Source organism: Tursiops truncatus, chromosome 3 (assembly GCF_011762595.2).
Source record: "Tursiops truncatus isolate mTurTru1 chromosome 3, mTurTru1.mat.Y, whole genome shotgun sequence".
In the NCBI taxonomy this organism is placed as follows: domain Eukaryota; kingdom Metazoa; phylum Chordata; class Mammalia; order Artiodactyla; family Delphinidae; genus Tursiops; species Tursiops truncatus.
Window position 1 is genome coordinate 48,134,900 of NC_047036.1, and position 18,737 is coordinate 48,153,636.

Sequence of the window (18,737 nt, forward strand, 5' to 3'; positions counted from 1 at the left end):
CATTTAGAGTGGTTTGTTGCAGCATCCATGAATAAAATCTGCTTGTAAATTAAAGTAACAAATTGGTCCTTAAGGTTGTATTCTTTATTGACTTTTGCCCAAAATGTCACACAAGTAGGAAAGTGATTACAATTACCATTTGAAATATCTTTCATCTTTATATGTAACAGTGTTTGGATTCTTTGGTTCAAATTTGTGCTCTTTTGTCCTCTTTACATTAACCTCTATGTGAGATTTGTTGCTTGGACAAGGGAGAATTGCATTATAAAACTGCAGACTTGGGTCCATTTTGAAATGGTTTGTCATTAGCTATTAGGATTGGACGCTTGTAAACTTTTAAAAAATTTGCTTTCCTCTCTCCCTTTAAATTAGGTGCTCTGTGGATGTGTATAGTTTTAAATCCCCACTGCAAGTTGGAGCAGAAGGCCAGCTGGCTAAAACAGTTGAAAAAGTGGAATGGTGTTGACGTCTGTCCATGGGAAGATGGAAATCATGGCAGTGAATTACCTAACTTAACCAATGCTCTGCCTCAGGGTGCGAATGCTAACCAAGGTGAGTACACAGTGGTAATCTGCTCACTTTGTATCTACCTAATTGTGCATCTATGTTTATAACACTAACTTACAATAGATTTGGGAAAATTATTTTACTCACTTAAGAACTTGCTATATAACTCACAGACTTAAAATATGTTTTGATATGAATGTGTGTGTGTGTGTGTGTGTGTGTGTGTGTGTGTGTGTGTTTTAAGTTTTATGTGAGACCTTTCTATAACTTTTTTTCATATTCTCAGAATACAGATGGGTATAATACTTATATATACTACTAGTATGTGTTAAAATTGCCTATTAATTATTTAGTTTGAATATATTTTTAAAAATCATGGAATGGGTGGGTAGTATATTGTAAAACAAAATATTGAGAGGATTGAGGAGCTGTGTGTTTTTATATCTGTTGGTCAGTTCATATTTGAGCTACTATACAATTTAATCAGTTAAAAATTCCTAGTTTTAGAATAAAGCAAGTAAACATTTAATGACTAGGGCTGCAGGAGCATGGGGTGCTGCTGGCATTCAGACCAGGAAAATTCTTTATTGTGAAGGACTGTCTAGCATACTTGTTCCCACCTACTGTAGGCTAATAGTGCCCTCCGGTCTTTGGACAACTAAGAAATGCTCCCAGACATTTTCAGATAGCCTCTTAAGAATCTCAGTCTCTCATTTCTGTATTGGTTTTTGTTTGTTGTTGTTGTTTTTAAGCTTCTCCCTCTCTATTGGACCCACCCATTTAGCTCAAGTCTCTCTCATCTTAAAAAATCTTTCCTTGCCCCCATCGTCCCTGCTAGCTACCCCAGAATTTCCTCCTCTCTTTCAGAACCAAATCTTTAAAGTAGTTAACTCTTGCAAATACAAATTTCGTTCACTAACTCTGTCACTCTTCTTGTGTAAGTTTGTGCTGCTGCTCCCCCTTTTTTGAGAAAACCTGGAAGACTTTAAAGTTATGATAGATGCAAGGTGGGAGTTAAATGACATCAGAAGGATTCAGGAATCGAGACTGTCATTCTGTTTTCTGGCCCCATCTGGAGTTGGTACTCCTAGAAAGAGCTGGACAATGTGCTGAGAATGAAATGTGATGTTAGCATAGTATTTTCAGTCTCTACAAAGAGAGAAAATAATATGTATTACTCCATAGGGACTTGTCCAATCAAAAAGAAGTTTCAGGCCTTGGGAAAGATGATTGTCTGGCTCTCCTTTGTCTAGAGATATTTGCCTTGGGAATTCAGTATTTGAAATCTGTCGTATCTTTATTGCCCATGATGATTTTATTTAATAACTTCAAAGAAAATAAATCTACCCCTTCCTTATACCCCAAGTTTTTTTCCAGAAGCTCAGAATTTTCAAGTTTAACAATTAAACATTTATTCTCTTCTATTGCTAGAAAAAGGTATGCTTACGTCTCCATAGGCAATAAATTTTTTTTAACTTTATTTGGAGTTTTCTCTGTGTTTCACTCCCCACCTGCTTTTTTGTGACTGCCATCCTAACATTTTACAGTTTACTTTTTTACTTTCCATTTGGTTGCTTTCCCCTTGGTTAAATATGAATATTTCAGAGGCTTTAGAAAACTCTTAGGAAGTGGTCCAGCCTCCGGAAAAAAAGAGTTCATTTCATTTATGGTTTAGCCCAGGGATATGAAGTCAGGACTAGTTTCTAAGGGCAATATTTATAGCTGTTGTGCCTAAAGGCACCAGGGCTCCTCCTTTTAGCAGAACACCCACGTTCTCCAGAGGGGCTGTCGGAAGAGACTTCCCTACAGAGGGGCTCGGGTGCTCAGCCTGCAGTACTTCTGCTGGAGGGCTGAGCGGGCTGGCAAAGGGAGAGCCTTTGGTGACAGCAGAGCCCAGCAGCCATGCCGCTGGGCAGCGAGTGCATGTGGTACAGACCATGGGCAGAATTGCATGTGTTTGCACATCAGAGTGAAAGTGAAGCACAAATCAGGCCCTGTCTTCGCTGAGATTATTTGTTAGAATTAACTGACAACATTAGAATCCACACCCTTAGAAAGAGTAGTGTGTTTGTTTTTTAAATATACCTGAATGAGAGCCTTTTTAAAACTTTTTTGGTTAAAAAACTAATATTATTTTATACTTGAAAATTTTTTACAGATTAGTGTTTATCGGTTATTTATTTACTTATTTTGGCTGCGTTGGGTCTTCGTTGCTGCGCATGGGCTTTCTCTCTAGCTGTGGTGAGCAGGAGCTACTCTTCATTGTGGTGCGCGGGCTTCTCATTGCGGTGGCTTCTCTTGTTGCGGAGCACAGGCTCTAGGCATATGGGCTTCAGTAGTTGTGGCTCACGGGATCTAGAGCGTAGGCTCAATAGTTGTGACGCACGGGCTTAGTTGCTCCACAGCATGTGGGATCTTCCTGGACCAGGGCTCGAACCCACGTCCCCTGCATTGGCAGGCAGATTCTTAACCACTGCACCACCAGGGAAGTCCCTGTGTTTATCATTTCAACAATTTGGTTAAGATCATCTGTTTCTTTTTTCTGTTATTGCGAAAGTCAAAAAAACACAGATATCTAAGATAAAATTTGACCATAATTTTGATACTTAATCAATTTTTGTTTGTATATCTTTTTAGTCATTGTCTATGTATGTATTTTTTTTTTGTTTCCATGCTATTATAGAGCTTTGTATCTTACATTTTCGTTTAAATACCAATAGTATTTAGTCTTTTTTGTTACAGTTGGTTGTATCAGACTCTTAGAGCTAACCACTGTCCTGGTGTATGTCCTGTACGTTGCGCTATGCTCTTACAGTCACATACAAACATGAAAAGTTAAGATTTTAATTTTTTCAATGGAATCATACCCACAGCTTGCTTTTATTATTGATACCACAGTGGGTCAAACAGACAGAACTCTCATTCTTTTAATAAGTGTATAATAATATGTTGCTTTCTAAAGTCTCCTTGTAATTTTAAATTCTGTTTCTATGATTTGAGTTAAACAAAATAAATGAAATTAGAAAGCCATTTAAAAATACTCGTGTGAGATTTGGACTTTGGAATATTTGATTGATTGACTATACGAAGTCATGGAACCAGTTTCTTGTTGAGTAGGGGTAGATTTATTCTGCTCTGCAAAAAGCCATGGTAGGTTCCAAAGGCTATTAAATGTAGGGCCAACTCTTCCCATTTGCAAAGTGTCCCTCCGTCTGCTGCTAACAAGGAGTCTGGGCAGGGGCCAGAACAGATACATCAGTGTTTAGGCCTCTCAAATTATGTCATCCATGCATTTTGATATGTCTGCCATTCAAATACAGATGTCTAAGTCCACCTGAGACCAAGCTGAAGTAATGTCTCTTTCTGTTAAAGACCATTCAGAAGCCTTTCAGAACAGCCTAAGTAGCTGAATTTGGAGTGAGGTTATCTGTGTTTTGATCTTGACTGCCATTGCCTGGCCGTGTGACCTTGGCAAGTCACTTTACTTCTCTCAATTTTCAGTTCCATCAGCAGAATAGAGGGGTTGGTCTAGATGAGTTTTCAGAGCTCTTCTTGATTCAGTTGTATTTTGATTTTTATGATTTCCTTTATGTCTGTGCTTAGCCAAAGCTCCAGGGAGAGGAAGATGAAACTTTACCAACTAAGGAAGCTCCAGATTTTCCTTCTCATTTAGTTAAGCCTCAGGACAGTGAGGGGTGATACCTGAGCTAAATAAAGCACACATAAATAAAAATAGTTTGTTACCCTGAGTGTCAGCTGAGGCTCTTTCTAAGGTTTCTGCCACAGTTTAAGGTAAGTCTGGAGTTGGGGACCTAAGGGGTGGGAGTGCAGGTAGAATTTGAACGATTTTTTTCCAGAAGAACTGAATAATCCCAGAGGTTGGGGTAAAAATATCCTTTATTCCCCAAACATTTCTTTTCTCTGTCAGGTCCTGAAACTTGAACCCTCTTCGGAGTGTGTGCTTCTGCTCTTTTGTGATGCCCTGGCATACACTATGCTGGGGACATCACACCAGTCATGGAACCTGCACAAGAGTCAGGAGGCAGCCTGTAGGGGCAAGGTAAGTGCGCTGGTTTGTTTTGTAGCTATGTTGTGTGGCTTTGTGAAATGTTAAATATATGCATTTATGCCCTTTGGGATATAAAGTGACATTTAATCATTATATCCCAAGAAGCATAATAGTTTTAATTGTGCAAAACCGCACAATATAGTTAAAAAATACAACCAAAAGCACAACCCTTCTGCGTATTTTTAAAGGCTGATTGCATCTTCCTGAAAGGTTCCATGGCTGGTGTCTCATCTCTTGCATAGTGTTTGTGAGAGCTGTTGATCCCATCAGGGCAGTTCACCACAGCACCTCAGAAGTGGGGAGCAGTGAGTTTTCATGTGATTTTTGTGCCGAGTGCCTCCTTTCAGTGTATTTGGCATGGAAACTAGACTTGACGGTTCTTTTTGCAGGATGCCTTTAACCTTAGCTCTGATGGCTGCAGAGTGTTTGTGTTTGATAAAACAAGTGAGTGAATGGTGGCTCTTTGGTCTGATTTGCCTCCTAGTACTTAGGACATGAGAATATTCACCCTTCATCCTTCTGCTTAGGGGGTGCAGGACAATGTGTGTGGGTGTGTTCATGAACATCTGGCCACAGAATGGTATGGTATGACTGATTTATTCACATGTGAACAATAGCTGACACGGCTTTCTGAATTGTGGAAAAAACAGATTCATCGAACAGGCCACATCGGACAGTGTTCACCCGAGCCATCGAGGCGTGCGATCTCCACTGGCAGGACAGCCACTTGCAGCACATTATCAGCAGTGACCTGTACACCAACTACTGTTACCATGACGACGCTGAAAACTCCCTCTTTGACTCCCGCGGGTGGCCCCTCTGGCATGGTAAGTGGCCAAACCGGAAAGACATTTCCATGACTTACTTCTTTGTTTAGTTTCTATAGCATTATTGGAGTGGGAGGAGGAGAGTTGAGGGATTCAATGGGAGATGGATGAATGCTTGGCAGTAGGAGTTTTCATTCAAATCCAAGTTCAGAAATGGTTTCTTGTGTCTTTTTAATAGTATTTCAGGGGAAAACATCTTACTATTAAATCCTGTTTTTATAGATATATCTGATAATGGCAACCTTACCCCCTTAACTTTCTGTTTTAGAACATGTTCCTACAGCCTGTGCACGAGTGGATGCATTACGTTCTCATGGGTACCCCAGAGAAGCACTGAGACTAGCAATAGCTATTGTTAACACGTTAAGACGGCAGCAACAGAAACAGCTGGAAATGTTCCGAACTCAAAAAAAAGGTAAATGTGTGAAGGAGTCTGTTTCCATTGGAATGGGATTCTTGGTGATGATGTCACTAGGTTTTATGCTCTTTGGGGAAAGAACTTTTAAAATTAGAGCCATGGTGATGGCTTTACTCACCACTCATGTGAAATATTTAATAGCTGATCTGTGAGAAATGTTAGGCATCCCCCCACCCCCACCCGTTGAATGTTGTAAGAAATAAAATTTTTTTACAAGTTTCTTAGGTTGGTTAATTTTTTTAAAGGGGAGGTTTTTTTTTTTTGTTTTTTTTTTTTACTGTTTGAGTTACGTCCTATGTCGGAATTATCTAAAATGCAAGTTAGCCAGATATTTCATTTTGTGAAAGAGCATTTTAATTGTGATAGTAAGGGCTCTGGGGGCGGGGGGGGGGGGGGGGCGTAGAATGCCTATGTTTGAATCCTGGCAGGAGGTCCCAGCTGGGAGACCTTAGGCATTGACTTGACTATGGAATGGGGCTCGGTTGAGGACCTGTCTCTCAGAGTTGTTGAAAAGATTAAACTAGTTAATTTCTGCACTGAAAGCAGGGCCTGACAGAGTGTGAAAGCACTATAAAACAGTTTAATTGTAATAATTTGTACATCAGGACATGATATGTATTTAAAGCGATCAAACAGAACTCCTGGGGACTGCTCTGGTGGTCCAGTGGTTAAGACTTCGCCTTCCAATGCAGGGGGTGTGGGTTCAATCCCTGGTTGGGGAGCTGACATCCCACATGCCTCTTGGCCAAAAAACCAAAACGTAAAACAGAAGCAATATTGTAACAAGTTCAGTAAAGACTTTAAAAATGGTCCACATCAAAAAAAATCTTAAAAAAAAAAAAAACTACACTCCAATGAAAGCTAAGGAAAAAAACAGAACTGGATTTTTCAAATTCTGTAAATAACATTCGATGAGCTGTCAACTGACAGGACACATTTAACTCCTCTTTATCTCAGTTTATTAATCTTTTAAATTTTAAATAAGCATTACTTAGTAGTAGTAATTGCAAAAGGGTTGTAAGGTGCATAGGCCCTGATCAAAAGAAAGACATATGTATGCTTTTTCTGATTAATCCGTGCACTTCTTTTTCTTCTGTAGGTGTAAATCTTTTAATTTTTCTGTTAGGATTGTTGTTTATACTCTGGAATTTTATATCTTATTCAGAGAGAAGTAGTTTTAGTTGTGTTTTTTTGCTTATGTTTTTGTTTTATTCCTTGGATGATTTTACACACATCTAGGGTACAGCTTAAAATTATCAGTTGTTGTTGAAGTGGGCTGGAGATTGGAGCGAGTGTTTGTTGTAATTTTTGATATCCTCTATATTGGAAGTATTAAAAATGTTAACATTATCATTTATATGATGAAAGAAAATTCCAAAGTTACCACTGGAACCAAGGAAGGGGGAGCTCAGATGGGATTGGAATGTGATATCCCCAACAATCATTACTTTGTCCAGTTCTTTGTGTTTGTCATATCAACACTGGTTACCAGCTGTATTTACAAAATATGTTGCCTGGCCCTTTGCAAAATTTTTCTGAAATCTCCCTTCCCCTAAACACACACAATCTATGGCCAAAAGACATTTAGTTTTGAAAAGTATAAAAGATTGAAATACTCAGGCTAAGAGAGAGTGAAGTACTTTTTATACTGCACCAGGAGAGCTTGCTCATGATGATTATCAGAGTTTTGAAATTCATGTTGATCTCTCCGAAGAAATGTTTTTAAAATTAGTTTAATTAAAATGTTACAATATCTAAGAAATACAAAGTGTAAAAGTGTTAGTTCATGTAGGTAAGTTGGAACACATGTTAAGATAGACTCCTTTGATTGTCTTTGAGGTCTCTCTCAGACTCATTTCTCTTTTATCCTGCACACAATGAAAACTTTAATTTCAGACTATTCTTTACTAGCACTGCATATTTATATCCTTCCCTACTTTCTTTTTGTTTGTCCATATTCAAAGAATAGGTTTTTTGTAACTGTTACAATTCCAAATTGCTGTAACAGTTATTTCTTACGGGGCTAAGGTTAGTAAATGAAGTATCTTGTACATTTTCAATATTATTTGGCATGATATGTCAACTTTTTAAAAAATTGAGATATAATTGACATATAACATATTAGTTTCATGTGTACAGCATAAAGATTCCATATTTATATATTTTGAAATGATCACCACAGTAAGTCTATATATAAATATATATGTATGTGTGTGTGTGTGTATATATATATATATAGAGAGAGAGAGAGAGAGGGAGAGAGAGAGAGAGAGAGAGAGAGACTTGTTCCTAAGAGTGATGCTCATGTTTCTGCTTTCATCCTGGTTGTGTATATGAAAGCCAGTGACAGAAATTGAAGGGAAAGACCTTTCCAAGGAATCTAGTACCCACCTTCTATAAATTTTGATACATTGTGCCAGGTCATGCTTTATTTTTATGTACTAATAGTTGATAGTCCAAAACAGAAGACTTCTAAAGGAATACTGAACTTGCAGAATGGCTTTTTAGCTATTTACAAGCCAATATTTTTCTTGTATATTTTATATTATATATAGATTTTATTATAGTTTCCTTTAAGAAGGAACCACTATTATTTATAACTTTAGTAAACAGATGTAAAATATTGCATTGTTTATTACAATAATGGAATATACCTTAAAATATTTGCAGCTTTTCTCTCAGCACTCTTAACTTGAGAACTTGAAAGTTCTAACATTACGTGAGGAAAATGAAAAGGGTATGTTTCATCCAAATTATATGTTATCTTCTGCTATAGTTCCCCTTTGTGGCAAAGGTCCTCTCTTAAATGACTTACAGATCCACGATAAGGAAGATTTTTATAAGGTGATAGGGGAGTAATTTAATAAATATTCATACGGAAGTTCAAGTCCGACCCAGGGTACAGCTGCCTTCTAGACTCCATTTTAGATAACCCAGTGAGCACTGACTCTGAGAGTACCTTCTTAACGTAGTTGTAGAGTTAGTTATCCAATGATAATTCCAGGGGGACTTAGTTCTCTCTAAAGCCACTCCTAGGAAGTGAGGAGAGTTGTCCTTAGCTTCTCAGGTAAAAATTTAGAATTCATTTTCCTCATACATCATAATTTAATAGTGTAAGTAGTAATGTTAACCTGGTAGCCTGAGCATATGAATTAAATAGATGTTTGAGAGCTGTCTTGGGAAGTTAGCACCATTTATATTGATTCACAGATGAACCTTTAGAACTTAAAACAGTTCACAGGTTGGGGATTTTATGTACCCTTGTTTTTTAATTAAAGAGGAATTTTGAATTGAATTTAGTATTAATTTGTCAGGATGCTGGAAATGGTAAAGCCTTTCTGTCCTCTACTTCTCTCCATGTCTCAATTCCCTTTTCTTACACAGAGCTACCCCATAAAAGCATAACCTCAATAACCAATCTGGAGGGCTGGGTTGGACACCCCCTGGACCCCGTGGGCACTCTTTTCAGCAGCCTAATGGAAGCCTGCCGCACTGATGATGAAAGCTTCCCTGTGTTCTCAGATTTTACAGGTAAAACCATTGACATTTGTCTCATGTGCTTTTTTCCCCTAAACCCTGAATGGCGTTCATCACTGGTCATTGTTTTTCTTCACAGTTTGTTTTATGAATCCATATAGTTAACAGTACTAGCAGTTCGCAGGAAAGGGTACTCACACTTTTCAGGCAGGCTCCTACAAACTGGGAAAAGTCTTAGGGTTCACAATTGGCAGCATGTGTCAAGAACCTAAAAATATTTATTCCCTTCTAGTCAATGATTGTACATCTAAGAATTTATCTGCATTTATGACTGTTTTCCAGCATAAAGATACAAAATAAGGATGTACATCATGTGGGAGGGAAGAAGGATTGTCCCTTCACTACTCCCATGGTTGGATTAGCTTGGAGAGTTAAGCATCTAGCCTGTGGTGGTTGCCTTCATGGATTATGGGTGACCCAAACTCTGTCAGGAGGGTGAGGGTATGGTATGACTTTGAATTCACTTTTCTTGGGAGTTGGACAGTTGAAGTTTGTTAAGAATTTCTAATAGAAACACCTTAACAGAGATAAGAGAATCCTCAAAGAATCCTTCTCTTGTGACTGATGACTCTTTGATAACAAAAAGGACCATGGAATTGAGTTACATATATGTTGTATTCTCTACTGTTTTTGTTATAAATTACAACATTGTGATAAAAGTATGGAAATTTTTTTTAATGCCAGGCTTTAAAAAATTGATAACTATTGCAGTCATCATGTAATTTTACTCTTGTTTAATTAAATATTTGTTTACTCTTAGGTATGCTTAGTATCTCTCCTTAGATTTATAGTTTTCTTTGGTGATTCATTTTTAGTGAGAGAAAAATATTTGTAATATTCTATCCCCCAGAACATACACATTTAGTCATTCATGGTCATTTTTTAAAAGATATTGGAAAACTATATACTTTAACCTAAGAAACATGGTTTTCTGGCTTTCTTGGAGTTAAGTCAATAATTTATTTAAGAGTACTAGGTAGAATAGATCGTATTTATCAGGGTACCTGCAAAAGTAGTTTCTGAACTCTGATTTCTTTTGTGACAGAGAATATGGGACAGTGCAAGTCTCTGGAATACCAGCATCTACCTGCACACAAATTCTTAGAAGAAGGGGAATCCTATTTAACGCTAGCTGTGGAAGTAGCCCTAATAGGGCTGGGACAGCAGCGTATTATGCCTGATGGGCTGTATACCCAAGAGAAGGTTTGCCGGAATGAGGAGCAGCTCATTTCCAAGCTTCAGGAAATTGAATTGGATGACACACTGGTGAAAATTTTTCGCAAGCAAGCAGTCTTCCTATTAGAAGGTAGTATGATAAAGAACTTTCTCACTTGTTTAGCCCATTTTATTTAGCCACTCAGCTTTCTTACGTTGGGAGTACACTTAATATGGTGGTTATCTTGATTGGTATGGTCGCTGAGTGTCATAGGCATGTTCACTTTCCAAAAAATAGTATCACTTAATAAAAATGTTCAGATGTTTACATGTTTATCATTTGATTTAGGTGGTCGTGTAAGATAACCTGCTAGAAATGAGCCCCATTTAAATGCCACCAGCTTTAAAAAGGACTGTTTTTATTTAGTCTGTGTTGTTCCTGAGATAAATGCAAGTTTGATATTTAGTGAGTTATTGCTGGTAGCCATATTCCTCTTTGCTTGATCAATTAAGTAATAAAATGGAAATTGGCTGGCATTCCTCCAAATTATTGGCTGTTACGTTGACTTCTGGGTTTTGAACATGTCATTTGCACATGCTGACAAGGGACCAAAGACTGCAGAAGTGAATTTCCACTGCGCTAATTATTTCAGAGAATACATTAGGTATACATTCATCAAAGTAAAGGTTTCATAGAATCACTAAGGCAAAGTCTAGTCTTCTTCTTTCTGTAAGGTCAAGAGCTAAAGGGCCTAATACATTTTGGGTGGCATTTTTTTTTTTTTTAATGTTTTTTTTTCTTGAAAAGAATAAGTGTAATTAATGTGGTAGCCTGATAATTTACACAGATTTAGGTGATATCAAATCTTTTAAACTGCTTCTGTCTCTCAAGTACATGTGTGTTATTTCTGTGGATTTCTCTGTGATTAATAGGCTCATACAGTACGGTATCTTCATCTTATATTCAGAATGGCTATATATAGGGAAGGGATTTAGAGAAAATAGCATTTCAAAACTTTTTATATGTCCAAACCTAAAGATCTATTTGAAAAAAATATTTTCATTAAATATATTATACATTTATGTGTTTTAGAAGTGTACCTTAAAGGGGAAATATTCTTCTGAATAAAACATGCTTAATTTTGGTAAAAATTCCTAATAATTTTTTGAAGCACTCTCCTGAAGTTTTTTTCCCTAAAGATAAAAGCCCATCTTGACAAATTTCAAATGATCTTGATCCTTTCATTACTGTCTTAGTTTCCTGTCATATATTTCCTTTTGATATAAGCAATATCATTAGCCATAAACTTTTCTATGCTGGCTCTTAGTTAACTCTTGGTAACTGCCTTATGATTTTCATTATACTGAGGGAAAAGATGAGGATGTGTGGTTTTCAAAGTTGATAGTGTCTGATATCTGTTCATCACTTACCTTTTTAAATGTCTCCGTGTTCATTACTCATGAATATTTTTTAACTTTGTCTTAGTCTTTGCTTAGTCCATACCTTCCCATTAAACATTTTAGTGAGAACTGTGCTCTGTAAGGAGGGCTGATGACCCACCCCATGCTCCTCTCTTTTCCCAACCTTGCTAGGCCCCAAAGAGTGGTTGGTGCAGGACAGGAAGAAGTCCAGGGGGAAGCCAAGGGACCATTTCTATAAACTCCAAAAGATAAGCGCTCCATGACTGAGATGACTGCACTGGGCACCAAGGTCTTCATATACTTATACTCTGTGAATTTCAGGGGCAGATTAGTTAGCAGACTCAGGTATATGAAAAAGAGGAAGCAGTAACCCTGTATTTTGTTGCTGAGTGTTAAATCACTTCTGGACACAGTATGGGCACATTGAATCAATTGGCATATTGGAAAAGCACTTCTGGGGAACTTAGATTTCAAATTTCAGTTTTTCATTTTTCAGTACACCAGAGTTCAGGCATTACACTGACTATTAATCAACAGATAATTCTGTGATACCTGACTGAATGTTTTGCTTGTTGGGAGGTGTTATTATGTTGATTATGCATCCTGGCCTTCCCTGCGTAGTATAAAAAGGGAGCTTGATGGTACAAGGGAAACACTGAAAGGAAATGGAAGAGAAATGAAGATGGAAAATATACAAGTTTGCTGTAATTAGTCCTTAAAAAAATAGAGTTAATGTCTTAGTGTGTTCAGGCTGCCATTAAAAAACACTACAGGTTAGGTGGCTTAAACAACAGAAATTTATTTCTCACAGTTCTGGAGGCTGAGAAGTCCAAGGTCAAGGTGCTGGCTAATTCAGTTTCTGGCGAGGGCCCTCTTCCTGCCTTACAGATGGCTGCCTTCTCCCTGAGCCCTCACAAGACAGAGACAGAGGTCACTCTTTCTGTCTCTTCTCATAGGTCACTAATTCTGTTGGACCAGGTCAAGGCCCCTATGACCTCATTTAACCTTAATTACCTCCATAAAGGCCTTATCTTCCAGTCACATTGAGAGTTGTGGCTTTAACATATGAATTTGGGGGGAGGGCAAACATTCTATAATATAACAAATAATCTGGCCTCACTATATGAACTAAAGGTAAAATTGTAATGCCTTATCAGCTTTTGAAGAATATCAGATCGCTAAAACATTTTTAAATGTCTTAAAGACAAAAAAAAGATTAATAGATTTGATAAAATTAGAAATCTAGGATGGATTTTAATTTGTCTAGGTAAAAAAATAAGTTATTTACATGACTTTCAAAGTACTTTAATAAGGAACAATTCAAAAATACTAACCAAAGAATAAAACAATGAAATTTAAAAACAACTTCTGTTAAAATGATCTAAAATGTATCATGCTCCTACTCAGTGCCCAATTCAGTAACTCCTCTCACCATTTCCTCTGAACTGCATTTCTTGCATTCTAAACTCTTCACCAGACTTATTTTTCTCATGGAAAACAAATGTATTATGTCCTTTGAGCAGTAGTGTCATGATTCATAATTCTAGAAGTCATGAAACCGATGTTAACCCAAAGGTGACATGGAAACTAATTTATAAAACACTTCACAGTAACTAAACCTCACAGCACCTAAGCGGAAAGTAGTTGAACTAACCACTGTGGTTTCCTTTCAAAATTTATTTTAAAAGTTGGTGTTGTCCTTCTTAGGGTAGCATTCAGAGAGCACACAGGGGAAGTCAGCTCTGCCACCGTGCCTGTCACAACTTACTAAGAGATGAATTTTGACAGTTTAAATATAATTTTACTTTTAAAATTGGTCTTTTGAAGTCCAAATAGTGGTAGAATCAGTTACTTTAATTTTTTTTTTTTCTTTTGCCTACGGTGAGTATTATTCTGGTCTTTTATTATTAATCCTTTATGAGAATTAATATCTATTTCTGCTTATTAGAAGCAACAATATTTAAAGTCTTTGTATTGGGATTTGTGGTTCAGAATCCTCCCTATCCCTCCCCCTGAAACAGAGAACTCTTTTCTGGAAACCTGGCTTATTTGTGCCCCTAAGACTGACCGGGGCTGGGGCAGTTTCCAAAGTTAAGCTGTGGAGTCATCTGTGTATTTGAAAATCTGGATGCTCAGATATCACACACTGAGATAGGGTCTTTCTTAAATTCAGTGAGGTTTCCTGCTTTGGAGTGTTTATTTCTCTGAAGCAGTTATAATGTGAAAAAGTTCTGCCCCCATAGTTCTGTGATTCTCCTTTTAGCTGTGGCACAGGGAATTGTTCCTGAAGTGAATTTGATATCGTATACTCTACCCTGTAGAATCATTTTACTAAGAATTGTATTCGTTTCTACTATGTCACTTAGATTACATTCTTAACTAGATTAGCATTGTTTATAACTTTACATAAAAAATTTAAACTATACTTTACAAGAAGTCTTAGTTCCTTGTTTAGGAATGTAAAATGTGTATACTCTCTTCCTACAGCCGGACCATATAGTGGTTTAGGCGAAATAATCCATCGGGAGAGCGTTCCAATGCACACATTTGCCAAGTATCTCTTCACCTCTCTCCTACCTCATGATGCTGAATTGGCATACAAAATTGCACTGAGAGCAATGCGGTACGTATTCACAGCCCCGCCGGGCAGAGGCAATCCAAATCCCCCACTGGGAAAAATGGCTGTTAACTGACTTCTCATTCATTCATTTTTCTTGTAGGCAGCAGAAAAACTAAAAAAAGCTTCTTGGGTTATGGTGGTGGTGGTTTGTTGGCTTGTTTCGCTTTTGTTTTAAAGTAAGGGAAGAATGGTATTCTTGTCTGCTGTCACTCATGTTCATGGTGGCTTTATCCTGCTTTTTCTTGAAGCTAGAATTTGGGACTAGAGAACAACTTCAGGCCAAGTTTAACCACAAGGCAGCAACAGTTGAAACCCTCCTAAATAACGTAACTGTTTAGAAAAAATTAGATTTTTGAAGCAGTGGTAAATAACACGTATACTTGACTGAATATAATAATTGAGAGAGCCCTTCACACCGGCTGTAATTACACATTCCATCAGTAGCGCAGGAAAGCCATCCTAGCACTGAAACACCTTTATGCTCCACTGGAGGATGAGAGGGGATGGGAGCTGTATCTAGTGTTGAAGCATTGCTATTCAGGGGTCTTCCAGGATTTGTTCTCCTCAGCTTTGTTTCCATCCGCCCCTCGGTCCCTCCTTTTCAGTGATAACAATTAGAACACATTCTCTGCTGCTGACCTTCCTGTTTTCACCCTCCTTTTAAAAAGTCAGTTCACAAAATAATTATTTTTATCACGAATTTGTTCTAGCTGAATATTTTTTAATGAACTCAAGATTAAATTTTTCAGTCTTATATACAGCCTTTTAAACTTTAAGCACCTGAAAGGAATATCTACCTTTCTTAAAACATGAGCTTTTTTCCTTTTATCTTTTTTTTAAATTAACACACTTTAAAAATATTTTTTTTTATTGTGGTAAAAGTCACATAATATAAAACATACCTTTTCAACCATATTTAACTGTACAGTTCAGTGGCACTAAGTACATTTACATCGTTGTGCAACTCTTTAATTAACACACTTTTGTTCAAGTGCCGATTAGACCCTGTTATTGCCACCTAAAGACAAACCACGTACACACCTAAAAGCTTGAGGTGCTGGAGAACAGTTTGATTCCACAGAAACTTTTCATCGAAGATACTATCTCTGCAGCCAGTGTAATGGATTCAAAAACAATGCCTTTCCTGTATGAGTATAGCTTGTAAGTCACAGGAGGCCGCTTTTATGCAGCAATAGAGTGTGTTTGTATTTGTGTGTGTATATGTGTACCTGTGTGTCATTGTGTATTGAGGCTGACATCCTTTAATTTGACATGCTTTCCTTGGCAACATGAAATCTCATTAACATACCAGAGAAACCTTAAAAGTTCTCTCTTGTCTGTTTTTAAAATATCAAAAAATAAAATAACTAACATAAGCAAAAGTCCCCCACCAAATTACTTTACACCACTTGGTTTGTATTTTAGAGCACAGTTTTATAAGTACATTCCTATTCCCATTTTGGGAAGCTGAAATGGAAGTTATCAGGTGAAGACAGATGTTCAGCTCTGTACTTACTCAAATCCTAACAATTCTGCTCCTGTGGTAAAGGGAAGGATACTAATGTTATGATGCCACCAGATGCTATTGCTACAGTTACTATAAAGTTTAAGGGTAAAATAGCTAAGGTTTCTCTGTGGTTCTGGCTTATGTGAAGGTATCCTTCAGGTGGGGAAGCTTGCTTTTCTAACACTCAGAAACTCATTTACGTCCACCCTTGGTTGCTGCCCAGGCAGTTCGTTCACGGGGGACACTAGCAGGGCACAGGGGAATTGTTTTCCACCTCTTCTCTTCTACCTGCCACACGCCCTCAGCCAAAGGATGGCCATGGGAGGGAGGCGGTGTGACCTACTAGAGCATCTCAAGGCAGCCAGGGGAACAGGAAGGAAAAGAGACAGGTAACTTACTTGCTTCTTAGTCTTTCTAGAAAGAGAAGGGAGATACTGAAGAAGGGCATTTTCACAATCATTTTCTCATCTTTCCAGGGACGTTGACTAGTGTGCTCTACAGCAACTCTGGAAGGATCTGCCTGTGAATATAGGGATAGTCTGGGTTTTTAAAAAGCTAAATAGCAACCCCACCAAAATCCTTACTACTTGATTGCCACCATCTATGGCAATGCTAGCATCTCTGTTCCTAGATAAAAGGAAAAGGGAATGAGGGATTTGGCTTACCAGAGCAATAATTGCTGTTGGGTAGGGCCCCAAGCCCAGCATCACACCCTGACCCTGCTAACTTCTCCTGGTCCCCAGCTCTTACTCCACAGTCCCTAACACTGGTGTACTTGAGGGAAGGTCAGTGTTTTGATGATTGTAAAAAAATTATTGCAGTTATAGCTACTCTACTAATCTCTTTGGTGCTTATTTATATTTGAAAGAGACCGCCAAGCATGTGCTTTGTTTCAATAGTTGTTCTTTATTTGTCAACATATTCTTAAAGATACATTGATTAAAATAAGAAATCATGCTGAATTTATGCAAGACTGTCAAGGGACAAATACTTGGATCATTTGCATCCATCATCTCTGATATGATTGATAGAACATTTTCTAACTACAAATTTCTGAAGTAATAAGGAACTAATTATGCAGAAAGTATGAATATATGGAAACAAGTCATTTTTGCTTTACTTTCCTTCTTACTTTGTTTTAATAAGTTAAACTTATTTGTCTCAGCTATACACTGATTCCTAACGGTTGTAATCTCAGTTTTAAATATCCACTTGACTATCAGTTTCTTTTGATTTTTTAATGAGTGATAAGGTTCAGAAATTTTACAGTAGGTAAACATTAAGACTTGTGTTTCAAACCTCTCCATTGTTACATGTCTTAATTTCCTTGAATGTTGCCGTTTTCTAAATGATGCTAAAGAAAGGAAACCTCTTAGGGTTAGGCGATGGGCAATTAACGAGGTAACTTTAGCATCCAGACAGCAAAGTGTAGCTGTACCAGCTCTTCCCTCACGGAGGACCTGAACAATCGCTCCCAGCATCTACCTGCTCCTCTGGCTTCTGGGCAGTCCCTGTGGCCAGGGTGATGGACAAGTGGTAACTAAGAGCCGCCTGCCTTGTCTTGTCATTACAGGTTGCTAGTGTTGGAATCCACTGCTCCAACGGGAGACCTCACCCGTCCACACCACATGGCATCTGTTGTTCCCAACCGGTACCCTCGTTGGTTCACTCTAAGCCACATAGAATCCCAGCAGTGCGAGCTGGCATCCACTATGCTCACTGCAGCCAAAGGTACTGGGTTGTCCTGAGGCCTCATGATTATTTTGTTAGTTTGCCTTTTTATTTTAAGGGTCGTGTTTTCCATCAGATTCTCAATGATGGTGCTTATGTTGTAAGGGATCCTTTTCTTTAGATGTTAGCTTATGAAGCAAAACAGGTGCTACTCACTTGAGCCGGCATTTTCCTCATTTAACTGCATCATTAAACTTGCTGCTGGCAGAGTTTGGGTTTAGTTACCATGCCATGTAAATGGTGGGTGAGCTTCAGAGGCAGATTAAATTCTCTCTGAAATACTCACCAGAAATAAAAAAGCAGGAACCTGAGAGAACTATTTGCTATCTCATGTTGGTTCTGGTTCACGTGTGCTTTTAGTCATGAGGGTGTGTCTCAGTGTATCTTTTTCCTGAAGCCGGGATTCATAGATACGCAATAACCTTGGGACACTTAGTTGTAACATCTGTGCCATCCGTGAACATTTCATGTAAAGTAAACTTGTACTTTGTGTTTTGTTTTGTTCCTTTTTTAACTCCGTGTGTGTGTGTGTGTGTGTGGTTGTGGTTGTGTGATTTTTGTTGTTGTTGTTTTGCTTTGCCTTGTTTTGATTTGGTTTCCCCTTGTTCGTTGCAGGCGATGTTCGGAGGCTAGAAACAGTATTAGAATCCATCCAGAAAAACATTCACTCCTCATCCCACATCTTCAAGCTTGCCCAAGATGCATTTAAAATAGCAACTCTCATGGACAGTTTGCCAGACATCACTCTTTTGAAGGTGTCTCTGGAGCTGGGCCTGCAGGTATGTGACTGTGGTCTTTCCTGGGGCACCAAGGACTGCTAAATAAAAGCATCATCCTAGGGTGTTGCTGTTTGTTTGGATTTTTTAGTGCAGGTACATGACTCTGGTGCACAGATCTCCTAGACTTCAGGAGTGCACTGGGCTTCGCAGTTGTGGTCATTCCCA

General features: G+C 38.1%; 1 protein-coding gene and 1 long non-coding RNA gene across 2 annotated transcripts in view; one reads left to right on the top strand and one right to left on the bottom strand.

Moving 5' to 3' along the window:
* ZSWIM6 (zinc finger SWIM-type containing 6) overlaps positions 1–18,737 on the top strand; it is a 203,989-nt gene that overhangs the window by 178,784 nt on the left and 6,468 nt on the right. The window contains exons 5-12 of the mRNA XM_019929999.2: positions 373–552; positions 5,227–5,403; positions 5,672–5,818; positions 9,206–9,352; positions 10,404–10,664; positions 14,423–14,558; positions 17,636–17,793; positions 18,409–18,572. Coding sequence (XP_019785558.2) covers positions 373–552; positions 5,227–5,403; positions 5,672–5,818; positions 9,206–9,352; positions 10,404–10,664; positions 14,423–14,558; positions 17,636–17,793; positions 18,409–18,572 — 1,370 coding nt within the window. The remainder of the gene's footprint in view (positions 1–372; positions 553–5,226; positions 5,404–5,671; positions 5,819–9,205; positions 9,353–10,403; positions 10,665–14,422; positions 14,559–17,635; positions 17,794–18,408; positions 18,573–18,737) is intronic.
* The window catches only part of LOC141278279 (uncharacterized), a 57,285-nt gene continuing 51,263 nt past the window's right edge, over positions 12,716–18,737 (bottom strand). The window contains exons 2-3 of the long non-coding RNA XR_012330701.1: positions 16,461–16,582; positions 12,716–12,845 (exon numbers count right to left, since the gene is read on the bottom strand). This is a non-coding gene — a long non-coding RNA (uncharacterized lncRNA). The remainder of the gene's footprint in view (positions 12,846–16,460; positions 16,583–18,737) is intronic.